A 27,866-nucleotide genomic window follows, 5' to 3' on the forward strand; every position below is an offset into this window, starting at 1 on the left:
GTGAAAAACACATGCATCATTTCAGGCACACAAATGTATGTGGTGCCAAAAAAATGTATGTTGATACAAGGAAGCAAATACAAGGATCTCAGTTAAGAAGGGTCTCTATAATATTAGAAATCGTTTTCCCTATAAGAAACAAAAGTCACAAAGTTTATTTAGGTGCAGAAACCCAGAGCAACTAGTAAGATATTGGCTTTTAAACAGGTGACCTGTAAATGCTACCTGCTGATTGGTTGCTACAGGTAAAAAAGTCCTTCTATTGCATAAGTTAACAAGAAAAAAGACAGTAGGCAGGCACGCTGGTATCCACAAAGCATCAAAAAGTCAGGAGTATTCATAAAAGGTTTACATTTTATTTAATCCATACATACATATTGCATAGCCCCCATGCCTTGTAATGATCACAATCAATGTGTCAGTTATTAAATTGCTGAATTGTTTCTATCATCATTTTTCTTGTATTTGATGTAACAATGCTGAGACTATCGCACATGATTTACATATTTATTTAATAGGACACCAAGAGTGAACATAATACTCTTGTGAATATTTAATCATAACTTACTTGTATAATTATTTACAGTATACAATTTTCACAAATTAGCTAACTTGAAGATAAATACAATTAACAGATAACCATTATATGCCACATAATGAGGCAGTATATTTTTGTTTTTTACAAATTGCAATACTCAATGAACACTTGATAAAGCATTCTCTCAGTTTTTTATTTATCTGCTGCTTGGACTCTTTGGCCTTTGAAAGAGAGACAGGGAGGGAGAGGAGAGGGAGGAGCATCTAATCTAGTGATGCAGTCAGCTTGCAGTATCCTGGTGCACACACACATCTACATACACATACACTGAAGCTGCACCCTCCCTATTTGCTGCAGATCTCTGTGTGATGTGAAGACAGAAATACAGATACCAGCTTCTGTAGCTTTCTCATTTGGCTTTCAGGTAAGATGTGTGCTATACTACTGTACCATTTTGGCCTTTATCCTTTTGATTACTGTTAACTATTACAATGCTAGCCGTTTGATGTTCATAAATGTTTAAAGGCAGCTTATTAATAAACAAATGAGGTAAATATTTTACTATCTTATTGTTTAAAATCATAACTTTTGTAAAAATATGGCAGAATGATCTGTCAAGAAAGGATTATCCAGATATTATTGGAATGCAAACACTGATAGCACCTATTAAGTAAAAGCAATAAGCATAGTCTTACAGATGTCAAACTCAGCATTAAATAAAGGCAGGAACTCTCTGGGCATCCAGACCTTGTTCCTTACTTTGTAACTGGGGTAGCCAATGCTAGTTGACAGGGTATAACTCATTTGTGTTGGGCACTGAACACACATTCATACACCAGTGGAGTATGGCCAGGGGTAGGGGTTTATTTAGCTACTCTAACTGGTGGGACATAAACAGGAATGCAATTTGTATGAGAATCAGTATTCCATGATTGTTGATGATTTTGTTATTTTTCTTAGTAACCACAGAAAACCACATATTGGTCAGTTTTATACATAAAATATGTATATGATTAATAACATACCTAAGCAACTTTCAGCTACCATAATGTGTAGGGGGTGATCTTAGGAGTCTTTCATTGCAAATCGATCTGCACAAATATTATTTGTAGGTAAAATATATGAGAATTGCCTTAAAAAATATAAAAAGACTTGAGCATATTTCTGCTTATGTAATAGGTGACAGGTAAGCCATAATCACAGTTTGCGGTTGGGGGGCAGTAATGGGAATGCAGTTGGACTATGAGCTGCAAATCTCTGTCACATCACTTTCTTGGGGTACATCTTTTTAGCAAACTGTAATAGCACATAAAATGACACCAAAACCCACAAAAATGTGTTCAAACTTTAAATAACCTGCCAAATTTTGTAAAAGGGAGTGGTATTTAGGGGGTGTGATCACAAAAATGGGTGTGGCAAAAAATGTTTGCCACGCTAGGCACAGCATTTTTTTGGTCCCTCATTCCATTTTGAAAATGTTGGGAAGTATGCACAGGTCCTGGTGTGATTCTATGGTTTAAGCTTCCCATATTTGGTAAATACTGGGATATTGTGACAGCAGCAGCATGACGCACCTGAATCACTTATGCCCCAGTATTTACAAAAAGCTACCATGCAGTTTGCCTTTAACTGTCACTTGTATAGGACCTGACCTGCATGTCTGCACATTACCATAAGATTATAGTTCTGTAGCAATGTGTCTGAATTTTGTATATACAATGGAAAAATGTCAACAGCTCTCATCATTTTAACTTTTAACTTAGTAGTATATTATTAGCCTGTAATCAACTGATTTTTTGTGATTATTGGCTGTTTCAGTGTTTGTTAACATATTTTATTTCAATTAAAGTTGGAGTATTAGCTGTATGAACCTAAAAGATTAATTTATTTTATTGTAGTAACAACCTTCAATGTATAAAGGTTGCAATAGCGAAGTAAAATCAAAAAAGTCAAAAGTCAAAAGCACATTGGAGCACAGAACTGGAGTGCTGGTTCATTCTTTGATTTTATATATATAAAAACAGAGTGGAGCACACACGTCACCAAAATAACAGCCCTGGGTGCAGATCAAAAAATAGACATATAGAGGAAGAGTACTGCACGCTCAGGTACAAAAGAAAAAAAGTTTATTGAAAAAACTTGACAACAACTAATCAAATCCACACCAGAGTATTTGTCTGAATCTTGCAAAAAGTGCTAGGATTCAGCCAAATCCCAAATTGGATATGGTGTATTCCTAGTATACATGTAATACATTGTGTTAAATGTTTCAGTTATATAGGTGCTGGGGAAATGTAGTTACAGGCAACAATAAGGGGTTTATTTACTAAAATTAGTTTTTTTTCTGGCTTTGTCAGTTTTATAAACTCGAGATGGTATAAATTTAAATTTCTAAAATGTCACAAAAATGATTACACAATGTTTACAAATGAAAATCCGGAATTTTTCAAGCAGAAAGTATTGTTAAAACTTCAAAAATTTGAGTTCAAACAGACATGTGTTTCCATGAGTCCTCTTTATTTTTCCCAAAGAGGAATTGATCCAGCAGCCATTTTAGGAGCATTGGCACTCAGTCATGGAAAACAATATTATGTTTAAGTTTCACTTGAAACTGGGGAAACAGAAAACAATGACTGGATTAACTTCCCCTGTACTTTGTAGAAAGTTTATATTTACCTTTGTCTGGTAAAGATACGTACAAACAGTTAAGGGAGTACAAGGCACTCATTTCAAAACATACAAACTTATTGGATAAGAACTGCTCTTTCAGTCAAATAAAAATGACAGGCAAGTTAATTGAAGAAATATGCTACAGACCTCCACGTGTAAGTGAAGAAAAAGGAACTCTGGTCCTGTCTGGCTGCAAGTTTGGGGATTCTTAAAGGAGAAGGAAAGGCTAAGTCACTTGGGGATGCCAAAATGTTAGGCACCCCCAAGTGACTTTAATCGATTACCTTTTACCCCGGGCTGGTGCCCCTGTTAGGAGAGAACCGTAGTTCTTCAGTGAGCACTTCCACATGTGCAGTGGAGTGAAAATATAATATATATATTATGTAATGTTTTTTCTTAAAAACATTGGGTCAATAAAGACACCAAACTTTAGGAAAGCAAACTTGTGTACCCTATGATCGTTACTTGGGGACACGGGGACAATTACATAGTTACATAGTTACATAGTTACATAGGGTTGAAAAAAGACCAGTGTCCATCAAGTTCAACCCATCCAAGTAAACCCAGCACACCTAACCCACACCTACCAATCTATACACTCACATACATAAACTATAAATACAACCACTAGTACTAACTGTAGATATTAGTATCACAATAGCCTTGGATATTCTGATTGATCAAGAACTCATCCAGGCCCCTCTTAAAGGCATTAACAGAATCTGCCATTACCACATCACTAGGAAGGGCATTCCACAACCTCACTGCCCTCACCGTGAAAAACCTACCTACGCTGCTTCAAATGGAAGCTCCGTTCCTCTAATCTAAAGGGGTGACCTCTGGTGCGTTGATTGTTTTTATGGGAAAAAAGAACATCCCCCAACTGCCTGTAATCCCCTCTAATGTACTTGTACAGAGTAATCATGTCCCCTCGCAAGCGCCTCTTTTCCAGAGAAAACAACCTCAACCTCGACAGTCTCACCTCATAGTTTAAATCTTCCATCCCCTTAACCAGTTTAGTTGCACGTCTCTGCACTTTCTCCAGCTCATTAATATCCCTCTTAAGGACTGGAGCCCAAAACTGCACCGCATACTCAAGGTGAGGCCTTACCAGGGACCTATAAAGGGGCAAAAATATGTTCTCATCCCTTGAGTCAATGCCCTTTTTTATACAAGACAGCACTTTATTTGCTTTAGTAGCCACAGAATGACACTGCCTGGAATTAGACAACTTGTTATCAACAAAAACCCCTAGATCCTTCTCCATTAAGGATACCCCCAACACACTACCATTCAGTAGATAGTTTGTGTTTATATTATTTCTACTAAAGTGCATAACTTTGCACTTATCAACATTGAACCTCATTTTCCAGTTTGCTGCCCAGTTATCTAATTTTGTCAAATAACTCTGCAAAGCGGCAGCATCCTGCATGGAACTTATAGTTTTGCACAATTTTGTGTCATCAGCAAAAATAGAAACAGTACTGTCAATGCCCACCTCCAGGTCATTAATAAACAAGTTAAAAAGCAAAGGCCCAAGGACTGACCCCTGCGGTACTCCACTAACCACACTGGTCCAATTAGAAAATGTTCCATTTACAACCACTCTTTGTAATCTATCCTTCAGCCAGTTCTCTATCCAATTACAAATATTATGTTCTAGGCCAATATTCCTTAATTTGATCATTAACCTTCTGTGAGGTACTGTATCAAACGCTTTAGCAAAATCTAAGTAGATGACATCAACTGCAATTCCAGCATCAAGGTTCCTGCTCACCTCCTCATAAAAGGCAAGATCTGTTACGCATAAAACCATGCTGGCACAAACTAATAGTATTGTGAACTGCAATGTATTCAACTATCCTATCCCTTATTACCCCTTCCAGAAGCTTTCCTACTACTGATGTCAGAATAACAGGCCTATAGTTTTCAGGCTGAGAACGGGATCCCTTTTTAAATAACGGCACCACATTAGCAATCCGCCAGTCTCTCGGCACCATGCCAGACCTCAATGAATCCTGAAAAATTAAGTGAAGAGGTTTGGCAATCACAGCGCTCAGCTCATTTAATACCCTGGGATGAATCCCATCCGGCCCTGGACCTTTGTTTACCTTTACATGTTCAAGTCTCTTTTGAATTTCCTCCCTAGTGACCCATGCGCCAGTAGCTAAATTACTAGAACTGGGCATATTACAAGGGAAGCCTTCATTATCTGGCTCCTCAGATGTATAGACAGATGAAAAATAAGAGTTCAAAATTTCAGCTTTTTCCCCATTCTCATCAACCAACTTACCCCCCCATGATAATAAGGTTCCCACCCCTTCTTGCTTCATTTTTTTACTATTCACATAATTAAAAAATAATTTAGGATTCTTTTTACTCCTAGCTGCAATATCCCTTTCCATTTCTATTTTAGCTTGCTTGATAGCTTTTTTGCATGCTTTATTTGCTTCCTTGTACCTGATGAAAGTTTCTGCTGTCCCAGCTAACTTGAATGCCCTAAAAGCACGTTTTTTCTTACCAACCTCTACAATAACACTTTTATTCAGCCATAAAGGTTTTGCTTTGCGATGCCTCTCCTTGCTTACAAGGGGGATATACTGTTGTGTATACCTACAAAGCAATGTTTTAAAGATGTTCCATTTTCCTTCTGTGTCTAACCCCATGAAAAGCCTTTCCCAGTTGACACATTGCAGAGATGCCCTTATACTGGCAAAGTCTGCACGTCTAAAATTGAGCGTTTTAGTTACTCCCTTATAGCGCTGTCTCTGCAGCATTATCTCAAAGGAGACCATGTTGTGATCACTGTTCCCCAAATGCTCACCCACACAAATGTTAGAGATGAGTTCATTATTATTAGAAATCACCAGGTCCAAAATAGAGTCATTCCTAGTGGGTTCTTGAACCGCCTGAAATAAAAAGTTGTCATTTAGCATATTTACAAACCTACTAGCTTTTTCTGACTTAGCCACCCCATTACTCCAGTCAATGCCCGGATAATTAAAGTCCCCCATAATAACAACTTGACCCAGTTTTGAAGCCTCCTCCTTTGCAACAATAGCTGGGCCTCATCCCCCTCATCTATACGGGGTGGTTTATAGCATACACCAATGATCATTTTCTTTGTGACCTTCAGCCCTACTGAAATTTCTACCCAAAGAGATTCGACGTTTTCATTGGTAATGTCTTTATTACATGGCTTTAAATCTGACTTTACGTAAAGACAAACCCCTCCACCCTTTTTAATCTCTCTGTCCCTCCTAAAAAGTGTATAACCATTTAAATTCGCAGCCCAGTCGCATTTATCATCCCACCAGGTCTCAGTGATACCTATTAAATCATAATTTTCAATACATGCAATAGCTTGCAGCTCCCCTAATTTACCCGACAAGCTATGCGCATTAGCCAGCATGCAGCGGAGATTATTACTTCTCCCTCTGATGTTTACATTAGCTAAGGGAGAATTAGAGCTAAGGCAATTATGAGACTGCTTTCCTTGTAACGGAAGCTCTTTATCTGATAAACTATGTGCCCCCCTCACTCCTCCCCCACAACCCTTTGCTAGTCCCCCTACCCCGTCTACACTAATTTTCCCATAGAATTCTAGCTCACCCACCCCCCCCCTTGTCTAGTTTAAACACTCCTCCAACCTCTTAACCATTCTCTCCCCTAGCACAGCAGACCCCCTTCCATTGAGGTGCAATCCGTCACGGCTGTATAGATTGTACCCCAAGGAAAGGTCAGCCCAGTGCTCTAGGAACCCAAACCCTTCCTTCCTACACCAAGACTTTAGCCACGCATTTAGCTCCCTAAGCTCCCGCTGTCTCCCTAAACTTGCACGCGGCACCGGCAAAATTTCCGAAAAAATGACATTGGAGGACCTTTGCCTAATTTTAGAGCCTAGATCCCTGAACTCACCCTTTAAAGTCCCCCACCTACCGTTCATTTTGTCGTTAGTACCGATATGTACCAAGACAGCCGGGTCATGCCCAGCCCCTCCCAATAATGTGTCAACCCGATCAACCACATGCCGAACCCTGGCACCAGGAAGACAGCAAACTGTCCGGTTGAAACGATCCGCTCGACAGATTACCCTGTCCACTTTCCTAATGATCGAATCCCACCATCTGTTTAGGCCTAGCTCTGCTCTCCTCCCCACCACTACTAGAGAAACTGGTCTCCCGGCTGTTAGAGAGATCAGCCTCACCTAGAACCGCCAATCCAGAGTTCACACTCCCATCTTCTTCACACAATCTGGCAAATCTGTTGGGATGTGCAAACCCTGGAGCAGCCTCCGTTTTCCTTTTCCCCACACTAGATTTTCTAACTGTCACAACAGCTTACTGCCCTATCATCCTTTTGCTGCTCCCCTCCCCCCCCACTAGTTCTTGTTCAGTTAGCAAGAGACCCCTCTCAAGATTGTTGATTGAACGCAGTGTTGCAACGTGTTCCTCTAGTGCTCTAACGCGAGCCTCTAAAGTGGCAATTCGCTCATATCCACAACAGAGGTATGCACTTTGGAACTGTTGTTCCACAACTGCATACATGTGGCAGGCTGTGCACTGTGTCAGACCTTCAATGTTTCTACCACTCATACTCCCAGTTACAAGAACAGTTAAACAAAAATAGGTGTAAGGACTTGTAGTAAATACCTTGTTTTACCTTGTTTTTAACTCCCTGAGTTTATAACCCCACTTACAGAGCCCCACTTACAGAGCCCCACTTACAGAGCCCCACTTACAGAGCCCCACTTACAGAGCAATCACTTACAGAGCAATCACTTACAGAGCACCTACCACCAGAGCAAGCTCCACTGGAGTGCCAGTGGTTCTATTTATGCAGTCTGTAAAGGTCAACTAATCAAACCCCACCCTCCTCAAGCTGAGGGTAATTACAAAGGAATGGATCCCACAAACTTTGTAAATTAGCTCCAAAAACAACAATTACTTATGAAAAAAAAATAAAACCCAAGAGTTAAAAAACCACAATGGTTTTGATAAAGTTAGTAAAGAATACTTATCCCTTTTTAGTTGAAATGAAAGCAAGTTGATTCAACCAGCCACCAGCCTGTTAGCCTGTTTTTCATCTTAAAAAAATGATATTATCAAATTATATATCATTAAGGGATATGTATTAATTAAGTATTAGGGAACATGCTATGTGGTGTAACTCAGGTTTAAGGAAGTTAATATGAATAATATTAATAATAATAACATAAAGAGGTAGTTCACCTTTGCATGAACTTTTAGCATGATATATACAGTAATATTCTCAGACAATCTGTAAAAGGTCTTTATTTTTAATGGTTATTGGATTATTTTGTTTTTTTTTGTTCAGAAATTCTCCAGTTTGGAATTTCAGCAGTTATCTGTTTGCTTGGGTTTGATTTACCATAGCAACCAGGCAGTTTAAATAATAGACTGAATTATGAATAGAAGAGGGCCTGAATATAAAAGATCAGAAAGAAAAAACTAGCAATAACATTAAAAATCAGAGAGCAATAGGTTTTTGGTTGCTTGGGTCAGTGAATTTAAAGAAAGAGGCAGAAAAGGAAGACACATTTTTTTAAAAAACTATAACATTCAGCCCCGAGGCTGCCATCCGACCCCCCCCCCCCCCGCGCATGTGCGAACTTGTGATCGTGCATGCACGGGCTTTACATTCGCATGCGGAGCAGTGGGGGAGAGGTCCCCATTGCTCTGTATGGGAGAAAAACTTTAACATTTAGGTGCGGCGGGGCAGCATGCCGCCCCCAAATTTGTACCTCCCTAGGCCTTTCCACAAATCCGGGCCTGATAACATTACAGTAGTACCTAGATTTTATGTACCTGGATTTTAGGTATCCTGGGATCCCATATTGGCAAGCTGCATTTTTTCCAGGATTTTACATCTTCCCAGAATTTTGCCCATTTTGACGCCGCACCCTGGGAAACATAAAATTGTGGTTCTACTGTAATTAAAGGAATCTATACCACCAGAATGAATACTTAACCAACTGTTAAATGACATATTAAAGAATCTCACCAAACTGGAAAATATATATCAGTAAATGTTGCCCTTTTACATACGTTCCCTTGATCCACCATTTAGTGATGGGTTTTGTGTTCCCTCACAGATCACATGACCAGAAATAATGCAACTTCAACTGTAAAAGGAAAAAGTGTGAAAGCAAAAGACTGTCCATTAATTGGCTGATGTGGTCTAGCATGTATGTGTGCCTTGGCTTGTTTGTGTGCACTGTGAATCCTATGATCCCAGGAGGTGCCCCTTAATTCTTAAAATGACAATTTTCTATTTAGGAGTACCCAATAGCACATACTACTAAAAAAGTATATTTTTATGAAAATAGTTAATTTAGATGAAGCAGGGTTTTACATATGAGCTTGTTTATGCAATATATTTTTATAGAGACCTACATTGTTTGGTGGTATAATTTTCCTTTTTATTTGCTAAGATTGCTCACTGATCTTTCATGACATACTAAAATAACATAAAGGTGAACTACCCCTTTAAAAAAGACAAATCACCTTCAAATACTATTTGAATTCAAGAAATTAAAATAGTAAATAAAGATGTAGTTTCTTTACTTTACTTTACAAAGACTAGTCCCAGATTAAAGGCATGGTGCTCCAGGAAACTCCATGTTCCAAACATACCAGATAAAACATCTACTTGGGAAAAAACCCCAGGTTTCAAGCATACCAGATAATAGATCTACCTCTAGTATAGTTTAGTCTATTTTCACTAGACCACTGATAAAGCAATGCAGAATATCATTGTATGTGTATGCAGGTCATTCACATGTAATTTCCATGTTGTGTGCTTAGTATGTTTAAAGGGGTAGTTTAATTTTAAGTTAATTTTTAATATGTTATAGAGTATGCTATTCCTAGAAACTTTGCAATCGGTCTTAATTTTTTATAGTGTTTGAATTATTTGCCTTCCTCTTCTATATCTTTTCAGATTTCAATAAGGGTCACTGACCCCGGTAGCTAAAAAACAAATGTTCTGTGAGATGACAATATTAATGTAATTGTTACTTTTTATTACTTATATTTTTTTCAGGCCCCTCTTATTCATTTTCCAGCCTTTCTTTCAAAAACTGCCTGCTGAACAAAAAAGCTATATAACTGGAAAATTGAAAAATAACTGCAAATTGTCTCAAGATATAATTGTCTACCCCTTTAAAGGATAAATTAGTATCCAACACCTTGTGCACGTTCATTTCAATAAAAGTTTTTCATTATTTTTTGCTTTCAAATATGCAGCTTCTTTTCCTTGCTATCATGTCAGGAATGGTTTAAAAAGTATTAACGATGAAAGGGTTGAAAAGATGTGGGTATCACTAAAAAGCACTGTGACCTCCTATAATGGATCTTATGAACTCCTGAGGAAAAAATGGGGGCAGCCTCGGGGCGCCCGGATAAAAAATCCGGTGCTGAGCCTCTGTCATCACAAAAGCAAGATGTTGATTTCCTTGAGTTCTCCTTAACCTGCACTTTTAACTTCAAAATTCATATAATGAACTATCACATTGCCACAGTATGGTAAAGTGTGTAGGGGTGAAAGTTCCTTTGTTAAAAGCATTTAAAGGGGACTGAATTATGAACATGGGTGCTAACTTACACAAGGGCAGTCATTAGCAACCAATTAGCAATTAGTTTTGCCACAAGATAAAAAATGAAAACTGATTAATTACTACTGGCAACAGCACTTGATGAGCCTTATCAAACTTTTATTAAGGAAACAAACAGGCACAAAACCTTTTCACTTTAAAAACTGCATTACCCATAATTTGTACCTGGGGTTTTCCAGATAAGGGATATTTCAATAGTTTGGATATCCATACCAATAGAGGTATAATTTCCATGTAATTGGGCTTCCGTCTATCTTATATACCCAATCTGCTTTCATCAGCTTTGACTCTTTCCTTCTATTTTATTCAGTCACAATCTTTTTCTCATTTTCTACTTTCTCAACACAGACAAACCATGGTGCCTCCTACTTTTGTCTTCCTCCTTTCTTCTGTTTTTCTTTCCTTTTCAGGTAAGTAAAAATAAAATAAAAATAAATAAATGGGAGCACATTTACATTTGAAATTGGGTTTCTCTCCTGATTTTTAGTGCTTGTTCTATAATATATATTTATGTATGTATGAATATTTATACATGTATAAGCAACACTACATTTTTTAATATTATAATAGTACAAATAGTAAAGGAATTGAACTGTTTAAATTTATTTTTTGTGGATGTACTCTTGTATGCAGACACTGTATTGTGCTCACTTAATTGAAAGAAAAGCTCATATGTTTTCTGTTTCTAGCCTTAAAGCCTGCAGAAAGTTTTATGAGTGAATATGGTCCAGTTTTCGAGGAGCAGCCAGAGAATACACTCTTTCCTGATGGATCAATAGAAGAACAAGTCACCCTTCCCTGCCGTGCAAGAGCAAGCCCTTCTGCCACATATAGGTAACAGTGTCCCTTTACAGTTCAAAAGGGACTTTCCTGCAACAATAAATACAATCTATTTATTTGAATTGACAAATTAGTTCATTTTATTCAATACTATGCAAGTGCATCTATTGATGGTGGAGAACCCTGGAGCTACTGCCACCTTGAACTTTGCAGTAATTTCAAGGTTCCCTCAGTGAACTACAAGGAGACTTGCCCACAGAATCACACCCTAATGCAGTTTAAATGGGGAAAACTAGAAGTGACACCATCTACACTATAAACATTTAAGCCTACAGCTTGCATCTAATTAGCAGAGAAACGCAAGTGCAGTTATGTTCATTATAATGCTTCCGGTGCAAATGACCACAGATGCCAGTGTGGGCTCAATTGTTAGAAAAAATACTTAATTGTTGGCAAAAAACATGGCAATTTGTATTCAGATTGCACTTTGCACTCTGCATTTACAGTCATTACTAACACTAACATTTCTAATACTTTCATTTGCTTTATAAGTGTGGAGTATGTTTGGGGTATGTTTTTGGAGTAGTGCTTGGTTATCTATACTGATGTATGTAGATACATATTGTAAACTTGAGGGATCCACAACAGACACTTTCTTCACTTTAAGGCAGTTTATTTAACAAAGGGGTGACCAATATAGCAACAAAACATAAATTATAAAAATAAATCCTGCTCTCTGGGCGCTACCTTTACACATTTGATGAGTTCCCTAACTACACTGGGCCCCTTGTATACTACTAGTAAGAAAACACTTGTGATGAGCGAATCTGTCCTGTTTTGCTTGGCCGAAAAATTTGCGAATCATTGAAAAGATTTGGGAAACGGCAAAAAATTTGCGAAACAGCGAAAATGTTGGGCATCAAAAAAATTGTTATGTTAAATTGTTATAAAAGGTGTTTTTTTGGACACACAAAACTTTTTTTGACACACAATTTTTTTACACACACAACAATCTTTTTACACGGGCAACAATTTTTTTCCAAACGCAAACAGGTAGCCTTTTCATTCCAGAACACTATAGGTTAACAGACCAGACCACAAGGTCCTTTAAAAAAAAACCATTCTCTGTTTAGAAACATCTTCTTTGAAGCTTACATCTCCCACTATTGAGAAAAACTCAAATTTTTAACTTATTTTTTTGTTCACTCTACCAGAATATATTTTATGTAGCAGTTTTCCAGAATTTTCTAAAAATATGTATTAAAATAAAGCATGGCAGCTATTTTGTAGTAGAAACATATATTTACAGTGTGTGAACTTTAAAAAATATAGTTTCCTGGGGTAAACCTACTGAGTGTGGCCTTCAAATCGAAGGTGTGCAGATTTCTAGTAGTGTGCTTTTTGATATGTAAGTCTGAAATCTCCATGAAACTGTATATTGTTGGTACTGCTGCATTCGGGAGATTTGGGGATTTTCATGCGTATTATATATCTATTTAGTATGTCTCTATGTTATGAAAAATATATATTTTTTCATTTTAACTCAATCCTAATGATTTGTTTGTAACTTTAAATTCTTGTTGAATTATTGTACACAAAACTTGGGCAAAACCTTAGGTTGCTCTACATCAATTTGTTTCCTAGTTAAAGTACAGGAATGGGATCCCTTATCCAGAAACCCATTATCCAGAAAGTTCTGAATTACGGAGGCCATCCCCCATAGACTCCATTATAATAAAATATAATATGTAATAAAATAATTCTAATTTTTAAAAATGATTTCCTTTTTCTCTGTAATAATAAAACAGTACCTTGTACTTGATCCCAACTAGGATATAATTAATCCTTATTGGAGGCAAAACAATCTTATTAGGTTTAAATGATGTTTAAATGATTTTTTAGTACACATAAGGGATGGAGATCCAAATTACAGAAAGATCTGGAAAGCCCTGGGTTCCGATCACTCTGGATAACAGGTCCTATACCTGTACAAGAACCCCCTCCAGGATATGTCACTCCTGAAGAGAGAGAGAGCGAGAGAGAGAACAAAATTGGTGGCACTGAGTGCGAATGTAATTCAAATGTCTTCTGGCACTTAAACTGCATGCGGCTGTTATATAACTGTTATATAAGTGTTTTAAACTCTATATATGCTTTTGCAGTGAGTAAAGCACTGGAGTTGAAACCAGATATAAACTTGCTGAATATAGCACAGTATGACTTTAAGCAATAAAGAAATAGCTGACAGACACTGCATCTTACATTTTACAGGTCCTTTAGGGAGAAAGGCAAACAATTTAAGGCCTTCATCTGACTTTCTTACCTCTGTCTTCACAACAGAAATCATAGTAATGTAACAACATTTTGAAAACGGAAAGAGGGACAAAAATAAATGCCGTGCACAGCGGGGTAACATTTTTTACAATACTATTAGTTTGTGCCAGCATGGTTTTATGCGTAACAGATCTTGACAGACTAATTTAGTCGCCTTTTATGAGGAGGTGAGTAGGAACCTCGATGCTGGAATGGCAGTTGATGTCATCTACTTGGACTTTGCTAAAGTGTTTGATACAGTACCTCACAGAAGGTTAATGATCAAATTAAGGAATATTGGCCTAGAACATAATATTTGTAATTGGATAGAGAACTGGCTGAAGGATAGAGTACAAAGAGTCGTGGTAAATGGAACATTTTCTAATTGGACCAGTGTGGTTAGTGGAGTACAGCAGGGGTCAGTCCTTGGTCCTTTGCTTTTTAACTTGTTTATTAATGACCTGGAGGAGGGCATAGAGAGTACTGTTTCTATTTTTGCTGATGACGCAAAATTGTGCAAAACTATAAGTTCCATGCAGGATGCTGCCGCTTTGCAGAGCGATTTGACAAAATTAGATAACTGGGCAGCAAACTGGGAAATGAGGTTCAATGTTGATAAGTGCAAAGTTATGCATTTTGGTAGGAATAATATAAACGCGAACTATCTACTGAATGGTAGTGTGTTGGGGGTATCCTTAATGGAGAAGGATCTAGGGGTTTTTGTTGATAACAAGTTGTCTAATTCCAGGCAGTGTCATTCTGTGGCTACTAAAGCAAATAAAGTGCTGTCTTGTATAAAAAAGGGCATTGACTCAATGGATGAGAACATAATTTTGCCCCTTTATAGGTCCCTGGTAAGGCCTCACCTTGAGTATGCGGTGCAGTTTTGGGCTCCAGTCCTTAAGAGGGATATTAATGAGCTGGAGAGAGTGCAGAGACGTGCAACTAAACTGGTTAAGGGGATGGAAGATTTAAACTATGAGGTGAGACTGTCGAGGTTGAGGTTGTTTTCTCTGGAAAAGAGGCGCTTGTGAGGGGACATGATTACTCTGTACAAGTACATTAGAGGGGATTATAGGCAGATGGGGGATGTTCTTTTTTCCCATAAAAACAATCAACGCACCAGAGGTCACCCCTTTAGATTAGAGGAACAGAGCTTCCATTTGAAGCAGCGTAGGTGGTTTTTCACAGTGAGGGCAGTGAGGTTGTGGAATGCCCTTCCTAGAGATGTGGTAATGGCAGATTCTGTTAATGCCTTTAAGAGCGGCCTAGATGAGTTCTTGATCAATCAAAATATCCAAGGCTATTGTGATACTAATATCTACAGTTAGTACTAGTGGTTGTATTTATAGCTTATGTATGTGAGTGTATAGATTGGTAGGTGTGGGTTAGGTGTGCTGGGTTTACTTGGATGGGTTGAACTTGATGGACACTGGTCTTTTTTCAACCCTATGTAACTATGTAACTATTTTTGACCACGCCCATTGTTTACAACCACACCCCCTAAATACCACTCCCATTTTACTAAATTTGGCAGGTTATTTAAAGTTTGAACACATTTCTGGGTTTTCTGTTTAGCTTATTAATTACAATTGTATCTCAGTGCAGGTGGGGCTTTTTACCTTTCTGGGCACTCTGCCAAAAACCCACTTATTTAATTAAAAGTGAGAAACAATGTTTCTAAGTGCAGGCAACTCTTGTTAAGATTTCTGGGCTCTCTGCCAAAAGCTACTTTTAATTAAATTTGTATCTTTTTTAGCTTTAGTGCAGAAGATCAAAGGGAAATGAGGGACTTTTCGGTAAGAATCTGGGACTGAGGGTTGAGCTGTCAAAAGAGGGACTGTCCCGCAAATATCGGGACAGTTGGGAGGTATGATGCAGTAGGCTCTGACTGCACAACTGCATTACTGAAACTATGCTGCCAAGCTAAAAGAGAAAGCTTTGATGCTTCTGCACTTATATACCCTACCCCAGTGCTGTCCAACTGGCGGCCCGCGGGCCGCATGCGGCCCGCGACCCCCCTCTGTGTGGCCCCCCACCTGTCTGGCTGCTTTGATGGCTTACTCTTCTGTAAGCTTTAAATGGTATCAGTACTGTGATTAACTGCCCCCCTGCATGGTTCTCACCTCAGATTCAGGCTGTAATCAGGCTGTATTGTTTAAACATGTAATCCCCTGTGTTGTTCACACCTTTTAATCTCTGCATTGTTCACCCCCTGCAGTGTTCACACCTCAGGCTCAGGCTGTAATCACCCCTATTGTTCCCCTGTTCACACTTCAGGAGCAGTAGAAACCCACAAATAATCCCTGCACACTACAAAAAGAACATATACTGAGGTGGTACTGCAATTAAAAAGTTTTTTAATATATAGTTATTGTGCAGACTGTAGGAGCAGTGCCAGCATTGTGTCACTGTAGGTTGCCTGTGTGTGCCATACACACAGGCATCATAGGGCAAGCAGAGTATGGCACACACAGGCAGGGTAGGGAAATCAGAGTATGGCACACACAGGCCAAGTATGGCACAAACCAGCCAAGAATGGCAAACACAGTGAAAGTATGGCACACGCAGGCAGGGTAGGGAAGGCAGAGTATGGCACACACAGGCAGGGTAGGGAAGGCAGAGTATGGCACACACAGGCAGGGTAGGGAAGGCAGAGTATGGCACACACAGGCCAAGTATGGCACACAGGCAGGGTAGGGAAGGCAGAGTATGGCACACACAGGCAGGGTAGGGAAGGCAGAGTATGGCACACACAGGCAGGGTAGGGAAGGCAGAGTATGGCACACACAGGAAGGGTAGGGCAGGCAGAGTATGGCAGGTTTTTGCTGTACTACAACCATTAATATGGGTATAGTCATGTGATAACATGGGTGTGGTTTCAAGTGGGTGCGGTTTCAAAAAGGGGAGTGGTCAAAACTGGCTTCCATTATCGGCCCTCCACCACGTAGGTCAGAAAAATTCCGGCCCTCGGTACAACAGAAGTTGGACAGCACTGCCCTACCCTAAATAAAATACTGGATGAGAAGGTAGTCAAAACAAATGATGCCATTTTAGTTTTTAATATGCTGCATGCTACTATTTTTTTAATTTATTTATGTTTATGTTTAGGATTAATCAATTCCCAATTACTCAAACCACCAGTTACCCATATCAACAATAGCAATTAGTAAGATGTATGCTTTAATAAACATACTAGGGTTGATTCACTAAAGTGTGTTAAAACGTTTATATGTCTTTAAAGATTCTCCTCTGATAAGCACACAGATCTTTTTTTCTGACAGTTTCTTACCTGCTTTGGTGGATATTGCTTCTCCAGACATTTGCTCTCAGGGACTTTTTGCAGTGAAAAGGGCTTGCTATCCTCTATAGGGAAGCTGAAAGAAGGAGATAAGTACAGGGGTTAAGCTCTACCCCACTGCAGAATAGTTTGTAGTACTTAAAGGTAGCTAAGTACTGTATCAAAGAAAGGGTCAGATGCAAGTCAGTGTAAATAAAATCTTGGTTTATTTGATTGCATCTGTATTTGCATCCAGCATCATCGATCCCATGGGATTGACTTTGTGGCCTGGAGACACCGAGCCTGGAGTGGAACACCACATAGGCTACATGCTGTGTAACAATTAACCATGAGACTGCTTTTAATCTTGTTGTTACTGAAATTATATGTAATAAGTAGTGTTGGGTGGTATAATTTGGCAGGCACGGATTCGCGTTGAATTTCCGCGTTTCGCCATTGATGGATTATTTCTCAAAACGGGCCACAAAATTTGCAGTGGAAAAATTCACCCGCTTCAAAAAAATTTGGCACTCACGGAAATTTTTGTGTTTTTTTTTGTAGTGCAACATTTTCGATGTTTCGCCAAATCTTTTCAAGATTCGCTACTTTTTCGGTGTTGCTCATCGCTAGTTATAAGGCTTAGTTCCTAAGCTCAGAATTATATTTATATGAGGTGCCCCATCCAGAAATATTTATCACAACAAATTCTACATTTTACACAAAACTTATAGGTTTTATTTAAGTTCTACTCTCATACTGGTACAGATTACTCTTCTACTTTTTTTTTTACACATTTTAACCTCAACCTTCAATACAGCTCATTGCTGGTCACTAACTGAGCCTTCATATTGGTATATTTATATTGGTATAAATTTGTTTTTTTCTTTTATTCAAGGACCCATTAAAGCTATACCCAAATTGGGGACAATGGTTTCATTGGGGTTGCTACCTTTTCTGGAAAAAACACCATCCTTTCCTATATTTTGATTCTTTTGTCATATTATTGGCATCATGCATCATTGTAACTGGTCAGGTGACAACTGTGGTTTCTAACAGGGTAAAATGTAAAGTTTTTAATAATACATTTTTATAAACACAGGTGATCTATATATTGCCTCATCCATTGTGATCTGTAAATGTACATATGTCTAGATTGGTCCTGGTGTAAATATATTTTAAAAGCAAGTTATGGTAGACAATTACTTAAATGTTATTAGCTGGAATGTAAGAGCACTGTATTACAAAATCAAATAATCATGATTCCTTAAAGGAATAGTTCACCTTCAAATTAGCTTTCAATATGATGTAGCCATTGATATTCTGAGACAATTTGCTTTTGTTCTTAATTTTTTATGGTTTTTCAGTTATTTAGCTTTTTTGTCCAACAGCTCTCGATTCATTTTAGCAGCTATCTGGTTGCTAGGGTCTTATTTACCCTAGCAAACAGGCAGTGGTTTAATCGATAGAGACCTATGAGTTGCTGTTTAAATTATCGTGGCCTGCTATAAATTCAAAAGGGGTGCATGCACAGCCGTAGCGAAGACAGAAGGTGGAAGAGTATAGCTCCCCTCAGCCTCCCAAACAACCATGACCCCACTCCCTGTGTGTGGCAACCCTATTTCTACTCCTTAGCTCCTCTAGTTTTGCGAGAAATTGTCATATTCATTCACAGGGGGAAGCACTTAGTTCTCACATATCCGGTTTTGCTTACTGCTCCTAATTTCTGTTTTGGTATATACATGAATAGCTGTTTTCTACAGTGCTGGAGTGCGTAGCTGATAGCCCTCTATGTTTGAACCTTAATTTTAAGTTTACATGTTAAGATGTGGGAGGATGCTATATTTTTATTTTCTATAAGAGACAGGCACCATGTCTATATCATCCCAGTAAGACTGCAGTGGGGTGATAGGTAAATGCAAACTGTCTGAACTAATAGGAATCTAATGCAAACTTAATTTGCCTGATCTGGAAATGTCCAGATACGTACATTCTGGACTAATATTCTTAAATTCCTGTCTGACAAACTACTTCTTCCCGGAATAATGTGCTTTTTAGATGTGGTTGATGAGCTTGTCCCACAACTCTACACAGAACAACTAGGTTTTATGTCAGACTGCTATCAAATGGATACGCCCTAACTCCTACTGATTAAACAAACCTATTTATTCTAGCATTAAGGTAGGTTACATTTAGATCAAAAGGTTGAACTTAATGGACATGTGCCTTTTTCAGCTTAAGTTACTATGTTACTATGAAGTTGCCCTCCAGTATGGAGGCTGCCAACTATTAAAAGGGTATGGAGGATATTTGTCCTTAGGCACTGTCTTCTGCTTATATGCCTTCCTAATATGTATAATATGCTCTGATGCACTATTCACTTAAAAGGATCAAAGTGGACACTTTACATGCTACAATGACTCTAGGTGCTGTTTTACTACAGTTTTGTTTTTTACCTATTTCTCTTTCCAGTTGTAAAATATTATATATGGATATTGATACTCTAATATCTTGCCTAATTGACTTGTTAATTTGTTAATATTTTGGTTTGTAAATAAACTGACAAACAAAAAATAAACTGAAAAACAAAATAAAATCTTTAAAATATGCAATAAAATCACTAACAATTAAATGAAACCCGAACATAAAATACATTTATTACACTCATATTAGTCAAACTGGCAATAAAACATTTTTGAGGAAAAACAAACAAACAATACAATAAAAAATAAAATGAAAAATCTTGCAAGTGTGTATATGTGTGTGCAGAGTATATTCCTCAGGCTTTATGCTTACTTCTTTCTCCTGCCACTGGTTCAGGACCCTTTCCCCCCACTGCCCCGGTAACCCTGCTGCCCTTTGTGCGGCGGTGGGCGGGCCAAGCCGACCAGGTTGTCTAGGGCACCAGCACTGATCATGGCAATTCATGTTTATTTATGTAAAATCCTATAAGTTATGGTCTCACATTCAATTGATAAGCATATTCTAATGAGCATAGACAGTTTGACTTTCTAATTTTTGTTGTTGATGCAGGTGGCAACTGAATGGTACAGAGCTGAACCTGACTGCAGATCCCAGCTACCGGTTGGTGGGAGGCAATTTAGCAATTTCCGGTCCAACACAATCAAAACATGCAGGGACTTACCAATGTATTGCTTCAAATCCCAAAGGCACAGTGCTCAGTAGTGAAGCTTCTCTGCGATTTGGCTGTAAGTAAAGGAGCCAATGGGCTCATTATTAAATTGGTTTAACTACACAGGCAACACCAGTTAAGGAGGTTGTCCACCATACTATGCAGCTGTATTGGTAGGGCTCAGATTTTGCTATTAGTTGAAATGGTTCATGGGCTCAACTAAACTGATTTATATGCTAATGATGAAGTACAGAATTTAACACGTTATTTCCTTGTGTATTCCTATGCCTCAGACCTGCAAGAGTTCCCAGCAGAACAGAGGGACACTGTCAAGGTAACAGAGGGATGGGGTGTTATGTTAGCCTGCAACCCTCCAAAGCATTATCCAGGTAATAATATAACTTATGAGAGTAACTGTGTGTAGCCATAATTGTACTAAAATATATTTCAACTGAAAATAAGTTTAGCATTAATTAATTAATTGAGCATGTCAGATGCAAGATGATAGAGCATTCTAGAGCCATATGTCAATCAGGAAGAATTAGTGGCTACAAAACAGCAGATTCCCTGGCCATGGGAAGCCTGGCAAGAGGCCCTGAGAAAGGTCCCATGGACTGCAATGTCACGTTGGCTGTGTATGCACATTTAAATATTTTATTTAATATTGGCCTTTGTGGCTGATGTCTTGAACCAAAGTTTTACCCAAGCAAGTCTTGTAAGTAAGCTAAGTACTGAACTGTATTTATACAGCCCTGCTAATGCAATGCTTTAGTCATAAACACGAACAGGGATGCAATTATCAGAAATTAACAGTGCAAATAAATACCTTAGTGTTAGGAGTTTTAATACATAGTTGAACACCCTGTCTCAAAGAACCTACAAACTATGTTGTAAAAATTAGGTATGGTGTGCAAAAGAAATGACCTTTTTCTAAGGAGATTTGAAAATAGATTTAGGGACAGATTTATCAAAATGTGACTTAAGAGTTTAAAATAAAAGTTCCACCAGCACACCTCTACTTCCTCCAGTAGTAAACTCAGTGAACAGCCTAGATGGTCGGCATCCTAACAGGAACAAAAAAGGAAGATGACTGGAACAGTGAATATAATGCAAGCGGGGCTTAGCCTCTGCGTGTTAATTAAATGTAGCAGCAACGTTTCAGGGGGCGTACACCTTTGTCAGGCATACAAACCAGTGCGGTGTAAGTAGTTAAATAGTCACACAATTAATTACCAAAAATAATTACACAATTAACATATTTATTGTTTAATAAATGCAAAGATCTGAAATTCCATAGTGACAGTTCTCAATATAAAAGGAAACTGAATGCCCATGTGCAAGTAGTTCATAAAGTAAGCATAATTCCAAAAAATTGAGAAAAAATAAGTCCATAAATAAATTAAATCACCTACCAAAGTAAGTCTAGACAATTAACTACGCAAATTATACCCTTTAGAGCAGGGACGTCAAACTCAATCACCTAAGGGGGGGAAATCTAAAACACAGGCTAAGTCGCAGGCTGAATTTTTTATTAAGATACTGTACGGTCAGGCTCAGTCACAGTGCAGTTCATTACTATGGAATTGTTAGTGTATTTATCAATGGGTGAAAGTTAGAACTCACAATTTGATAAATTTGATTTTAAAAATCCCACAGGAATGAATAGAATATGAGTTAGTTTTTTATGTACTAAACTCACATTTTGATAAATCTGCCCTAAATGTAAGAGCTTGTTAGATCAAGATGGTAAAGCATTCCAGAGGCTTGTGTTAATCAGGGAAAATGGTTATACAGGTATGTGTGACTCTTGTGGGGGACTGCATGCACAATGGATTGTCTGCTGCACAACATTAGGGTGGGGTTGGAGTGTATGGTGAGACAAGGGCTAATATATAGAGGGGAGCAGAGGAATGCAGGGCTTTGAAGGGCAGGGCGAAAATATTATACTTTATCTGTCACTGTATTGGGAGCCACGAGAGAGACTTTTAATAAACAGGTGAAGAGGGAAGTTAAAGAGCTGGTAAAATGATTATGTATGCATGGATGGATTGCAGTGAGTTAAGATTTTGGGAGACTAGCAGAAATCCATAGTTGAGAGAAAAATTACCTGCAGCAATGTTTTAACAGTGGTGGCCTCTGTGTCACGTATGACACGTTTGACGGTTCAGGGACCGCATCAACGAGCCGATGCGGTCCCCGAACCGACTAGATTTTTAAACCTGCCCGATCAAGATCTGGCCGATTTCAGGCCAGATATCGGTTGGGCAGTTCCGCCAGTAGTACCCATACACGAGCCGATTAGCTGCCGAATCGGTCTAAGGGATCGATATCAGCAGCTTGAATCAGCCTGTGTATGGGGACCTTAAGTGCTGTCACTGCTTGTGCTAATAATCCTAAATTATGCAGAATTCATTGGAGAACCTGCAAGCAATGTCCAGCATTTAATGGTGAACCCCTCTCAAACCCATTTTCATTATTTTTGAATGTATTTTTGAGATTGGTTTGGAAAAAAATCAAATATATTTTTATAGTGTCTATACAGATATTAAGGGGCAGATTCATTCAAATGTGGGTTTAGAGCTTAATACATAAAAATTCACCCAAGTGCTTTTCATTCCTACAGTATTTTTAAAAGTGTATTTATCAATTTTACATTTTCATTCAGTCATAGAAATTGGACCTTTATTCATCCATAAATTATAACCAGATGTCATTTATAAGCAATAAAAAGTAATAACAATAAAATTGTGGCCTCACATAGAAAGAGAAAGACTTTGCAGCTGCAGCCAACTTTGATGTGGAAAATATATACACTAGGAAGTAGAATGTGGATTATAATATAGGGATGGCTCCTCTCTCCTTTTTCTGTTGCTCAACCACCACCCCTGCTGCCTGGCTGTTATCAACTTTTCTTGTGCCTTATCTGAATAAGTTCACTAGAATAATAAGTTAACTAGGGCAGGATCAGCCTCAGAGCAATAAATATATTGATAGACAGGCAGCAGAGTCCTCCCCACCTGACCTATTCCGTGATCAACTCTGGCTGAGTCCTGTATGCGTGTGGATAAGCTTTAACCTCCATGCGCATACAGGACTTTGTCAGATAAAGAGCTTAGCTGCAAATACATAAAAAACATCTTGCCAAAACAACTAGTTGCTCTATCTCACCGCATGGTACCCCAACTCAAACCTGCCCTGCCCTGCTTCAGGCTCACACCCAACCACCCCCTCCTTTTGACCAGTAAGGACTGTGCAACTGCACACTTTGGAACACATATTTACAGTATAATCTCCTGGTCACAGTCCCCAAAACTTGACTCCCAAATTAGTAGCTATCAGATAGCACAGACAGAGCAGCACTTATTTGACTGGCATTATATGGGCACAATCAATTACATTCTTCTTATATAAAGAATACATAAGGACTTTTAAAGTTGATGCCGGCTCACAGGGATGTTTCACAGGGTTGGTTTACAGGAGGACATGAAACAGGACCTGCCCTCAGGGATCAGGGATGGATAGTAAACAAGTAATTTCACTTAATGTGTTAAAAATATTAGGGCATCTATAACTGCATATCTGTTTCACTAGTGATTATTATTATCCAACAACTTTTGCACTGCTAAAACTTCAAATGCCAGTTTTCTCCATCATTTGTATCTTTCTGTCCATTCTCTTTAAGGTTTGTCATATCGCTGGCTATTAAATGAGTTCCCAACATTTCTGAACACAGACAACAGACGTTTTGTGTCCCAAGTGACAGGCAATTTGTATGTCGCACAGACAGTAAAGGAGGATGAAGGAGCATATTCCTGTCTGACAACAAGCCATATCTCATTTACAACCAAAAGTGTTTACAGCAGCTTTACCCAACTCAATGTTAATTCAGAAGGTTAGTCGCTTATGTGATAGTGTTGGTGGTTGTGTTGGGTAAAATGGAAAAAAATGATGGAACCTGAATCCAGAGGTATAATATTTTATGCTGTTGTAAACATTTCTACATTTAAACAAACCTGGGAGCTCATTTATCAGTTTCTCTCCATGTAATGACATAATGCCCACATTAAAGGAAGTGACAAATGCACTCATGATTTAGTTAATTCATATTCTATAATCCTTTCAAAAATATTACTTAGGTCATCCAAATATGAATCAGTACAAGTCACATAAAAGACTCTTTTGGGCCTTTTGTGTGATTTGCTTCAGCACCTTTACTAATTAAATTGTGGTATCAAGACTATAAAAAAAATAAATTATGAGCTACAAAATGTTACACATATATCAAAAGTCACTTACCCTTTGCTTGGAAACTTCTCAATTAATAACCATTTATTTAAAAATAATTTGGTTATAAAGGACTTAGAAAAAAGAATATTTGCTTAGTCAAATCTTTATGGACCTATATAGAACCTATTGTTTTTATCTGTATGAGGCAGGTGTGTCTTTGTCAGAGACTACTATCTGCAGAAGACTTCATGAACATAAATACAGAGGCAAGATGCAAACCACTAGTTAGCCACAAAAATGGACAGATTACAGTTGCGAAAAAGTAATTAAAAGAGCCTACACAATTCTGGAAAAAATGTTATGTACAGACAAGACCAAGATTAACCTGTATCAGAGCGATAGCAAGAGGAAAGCGTGAAGACAAAAAGGAACTGCCCAAGATCCAAAGCATACTATTTCATCTGTTAAACATATTGGTGGGGGTGTTTTGACTTGAGGATGTATGGCTGACATAGGTACTGGCACACTTCATTGATGATGTAACTGCTGATTGCAGTTGCACAATGAATTCTGAGGTGTATAGAAACATCTTATCTGCTCAAATTCCAGCAAATGTCTCCAAATTTATTGGACGGCGCTTCATCCTGCAACAACATAATGATCCCAAATATACTTCTAAGGCAACACGGGAGTTTCTCAAAGCTAAAAAATTTTAAAATTCTTGAATGACCAAGCCAACCACCTATTTAAATCCAATTGAGCATGCTTCCATATGTTGGAGAGGGAACTTAAAGGGACAAGCCCCCAGAACAAGCAGGAGTTGAAGGTGGCTGCAGTAGGCGCTTGGCAGAGCATTACCAGAGAAGATACTCAGCACCTGGTTATGTCTATATATGGCAGAATTCAAGCAGTCATTGCCTGGAAGGCATGTCGCAATAAACATGTCTGCTTTAAGATACCTACTATTACTTTGTCCCAAACATTATGGTGCCCTGAAATGAGTGGGACTGTGTATAAAAAGTGTTGTAAATTTTACATGGTGAAACTGAAATGTTTTTACACTGAGGAGCAGAGGAGTAAATGAAAGAAAAATGTGTCTTTGTCCTGAAGATTATGGAGGACATTGTATGCCTTGGAGCAAAAGGTGCGAACCAAAAAGAGGACAGTATACAGTGTGGGCTGGGGTACCTGGGAAAAATAGAGACAATGGTTAGTGATAGCTTTACACAAAATTTTCTTGTGTCCCACACAACGTAGTTTAAATGCTGTTAAATGTACACCGTGGAATGAACTGGATTCTTTTATTTGTCATTGGGTGTGGGGGAGGAGTGTTGTTGGTGGTCAGTGCTCACAAAGACCTTAGGCGTCTGTGGCAGGGCCCACCAGGTACAGGTGTCCAGTATCTAATGTTTACACTTTTTGGCAAATATATGAGCACTCACATAATCATTATAAAGCCTTTGTAGATTTATTTGATCAATTAAATTTGAACAATTAAAATAAATAAATAAAAAAATATATACATATATATGTATGTATGTATAATGTATGTATGCATAATGTATGTATAACTTTATTTATAAAGCGCTACTTATGTACGCATCGCTGTACAGTAGAATACATTAATATAAACAGGGGGTATTAAAATAGATAAATACAAAGTATTACAATAAGCACAAATAAATAAAAGATACAATTGTAATAAGATGAGTCAAAGACACAAGAGGATGGAGGTCCCTGCCCCGTAGAGCTTACAATCTATATGGGAGGGTAACTTACAGACACAAACAGGCAAATATAAGTGCTGTAGGTCACAGTGGGTGACATTACAATATAAGTGCTAGTTCCCTGGTCAGGTGCTGGGTGAGTGCTCCAAAAGGTAGTCTTTTAGTTTGGTTTTAAAAAGACTGAGGGAGGATTCTCTCCGTAGGAAATCAGGGAGGGCATTCCAACTGTAAGGGGCAGCAAGGCAGAAAGGTTTAAGGCGGGAAATAGCAGAAGTAGTGGGGGACGCAACCAAACGATTGCTCTGCGAGGAACAAAGGAGTCGGCCAGGAACGTACGGAGACACACAATATATATGTTCTTTTGACCATATTTAATAAATATTTTCACATACAATTAACAAGAATAGAGAATGAGAGATAGTAGATGTTATTTAGTTTATTGTCTTCTTTTACAATTTGTAATAAATGTTTTCCTTGCAGTTAAGCCCCGTACGTATGCACCGAGTATTAAAGTGCGGTTTCCTGGAGAGACTTATGCCCTGTATGGTCAGGCAGTTTTCCTAGAGTGCTTTGCATTTGGGAAGTAAGTGAAATAGTACTTTGTATGTGTGCTTAAATTCAGTGTGCTCTTTTTGTTTCTATACAGTTGCACATAAAAGAAACACATATTTCTTTTCAAGGGTGGATAATGAATAATGTGATGCTTTTAGTAATATAGCTGAGGTCAGCTGTGCTTGAAAAATGATTGCTCATCTAATGGCAGGGGCGCCTCAAGCAACTCACCTCAGGCAGCAGCAGCCCCCAAGTTACCAGGAGCAGCAAAAAGCACAATTGTACTATCTGCACTAGAGATCCAGCCCCCTCTTGACTGGAGGCAAGAGGTCTAGAAACACCCTTGTCTAATGGAGTCCCATAACATTTATAGAGCTACACAGCGCTATTTGATCTTCTTAGGCTTGTTCCTACTCTACTGGTATATTAATTATTTTATCATGCTATACCATTTTCTTCAGTGTATTTGGTGTTACTGTGTCCTAACTGGTAGATCACCACATTTTCCACAACTTGCTAATAGTTTTAACACATTCTATTTTTAGTCCTGTCCCTCACATTCGCTGGCGCAAGGTAGATGGCACTCTACCACCCCGATTGCTTGTTATAGATCCTGTTCTGCATTTTCCAAGTATTACATTTGAAGAGGATGGAACTTATGAGTGTGAAGCTGTGAACTCAGAGGGTTCCACAACTCACCAGGGCCGAGTAATAGTACAGGGTAAGATAGTCTTTGATAACTTATTATTCATTGCAAAATATATAATTCAACGTTACTGACCCAGAAGCTGCAAAAAAAACCAAAAACAAAGTATTTTTAAAAAAAATTTTGTTCCCCCTGGTGGGACCTTTGTAGGGTTGATATTACTCTGCATTCTGCACCTTGTAAAGCCCCAAATGGCCTCAGTATTTGCACCTAAAGCTACCCTGCCTCCCCCATAGTAGGTGTTCTAAGTACTCAGGTGTAAGGATATAAAAGTACATAGCATTCCATGTACTTAGATGTAAGTTAA

At 38.4% G+C, this 27,866-nt stretch overlaps 1 protein-coding gene across 2 annotated transcripts in view; it reads left to right on the forward strand.

Moving 5' to 3' along the window:
• Positions 1 to 838: 838 nt before the first annotated feature.
• The window catches only part of cntn2 (contactin 2), a 155,242-nt gene continuing 128,214 nt past the window's right edge, over positions 839 to 27,866 (forward strand). The window contains exons 1-8 of one of the 2 annotated variants that reach the window (XM_031896843.1): positions 839 to 962; positions 11,193 to 11,254; positions 11,534 to 11,678; positions 20,248 to 20,423; positions 20,641 to 20,736; positions 24,030 to 24,239; positions 26,782 to 26,884; positions 27,399 to 27,574. In XM_031896843.1, coding sequence (XP_031752703.1) covers positions 11,200 to 11,254; positions 11,534 to 11,678; positions 20,248 to 20,423; positions 20,641 to 20,736; positions 24,030 to 24,239; positions 26,782 to 26,884; positions 27,399 to 27,574 — 961 coding nt within the window. In that variant the 5' untranslated portion in view covers positions 839 to 962; positions 11,193 to 11,199. The remainder of the gene's footprint in view (positions 963 to 11,192; positions 11,255 to 11,533; positions 11,679 to 20,247; positions 20,424 to 20,640; positions 20,737 to 24,029; positions 24,240 to 26,781; positions 26,885 to 27,398; positions 27,575 to 27,866) is intronic. The other variant, XM_018091567.2, reaches the window with a different exon arrangement.

The sequence above is a fragment of the Xenopus tropicalis genome, chromosome 2 (genome assembly GCF_000004195.4).
Source record: "Xenopus tropicalis strain Nigerian chromosome 2, UCB_Xtro_10.0, whole genome shotgun sequence".
NCBI lineage: Eukaryota > Metazoa > Chordata > Amphibia > Anura > Pipidae > Xenopus > Xenopus tropicalis.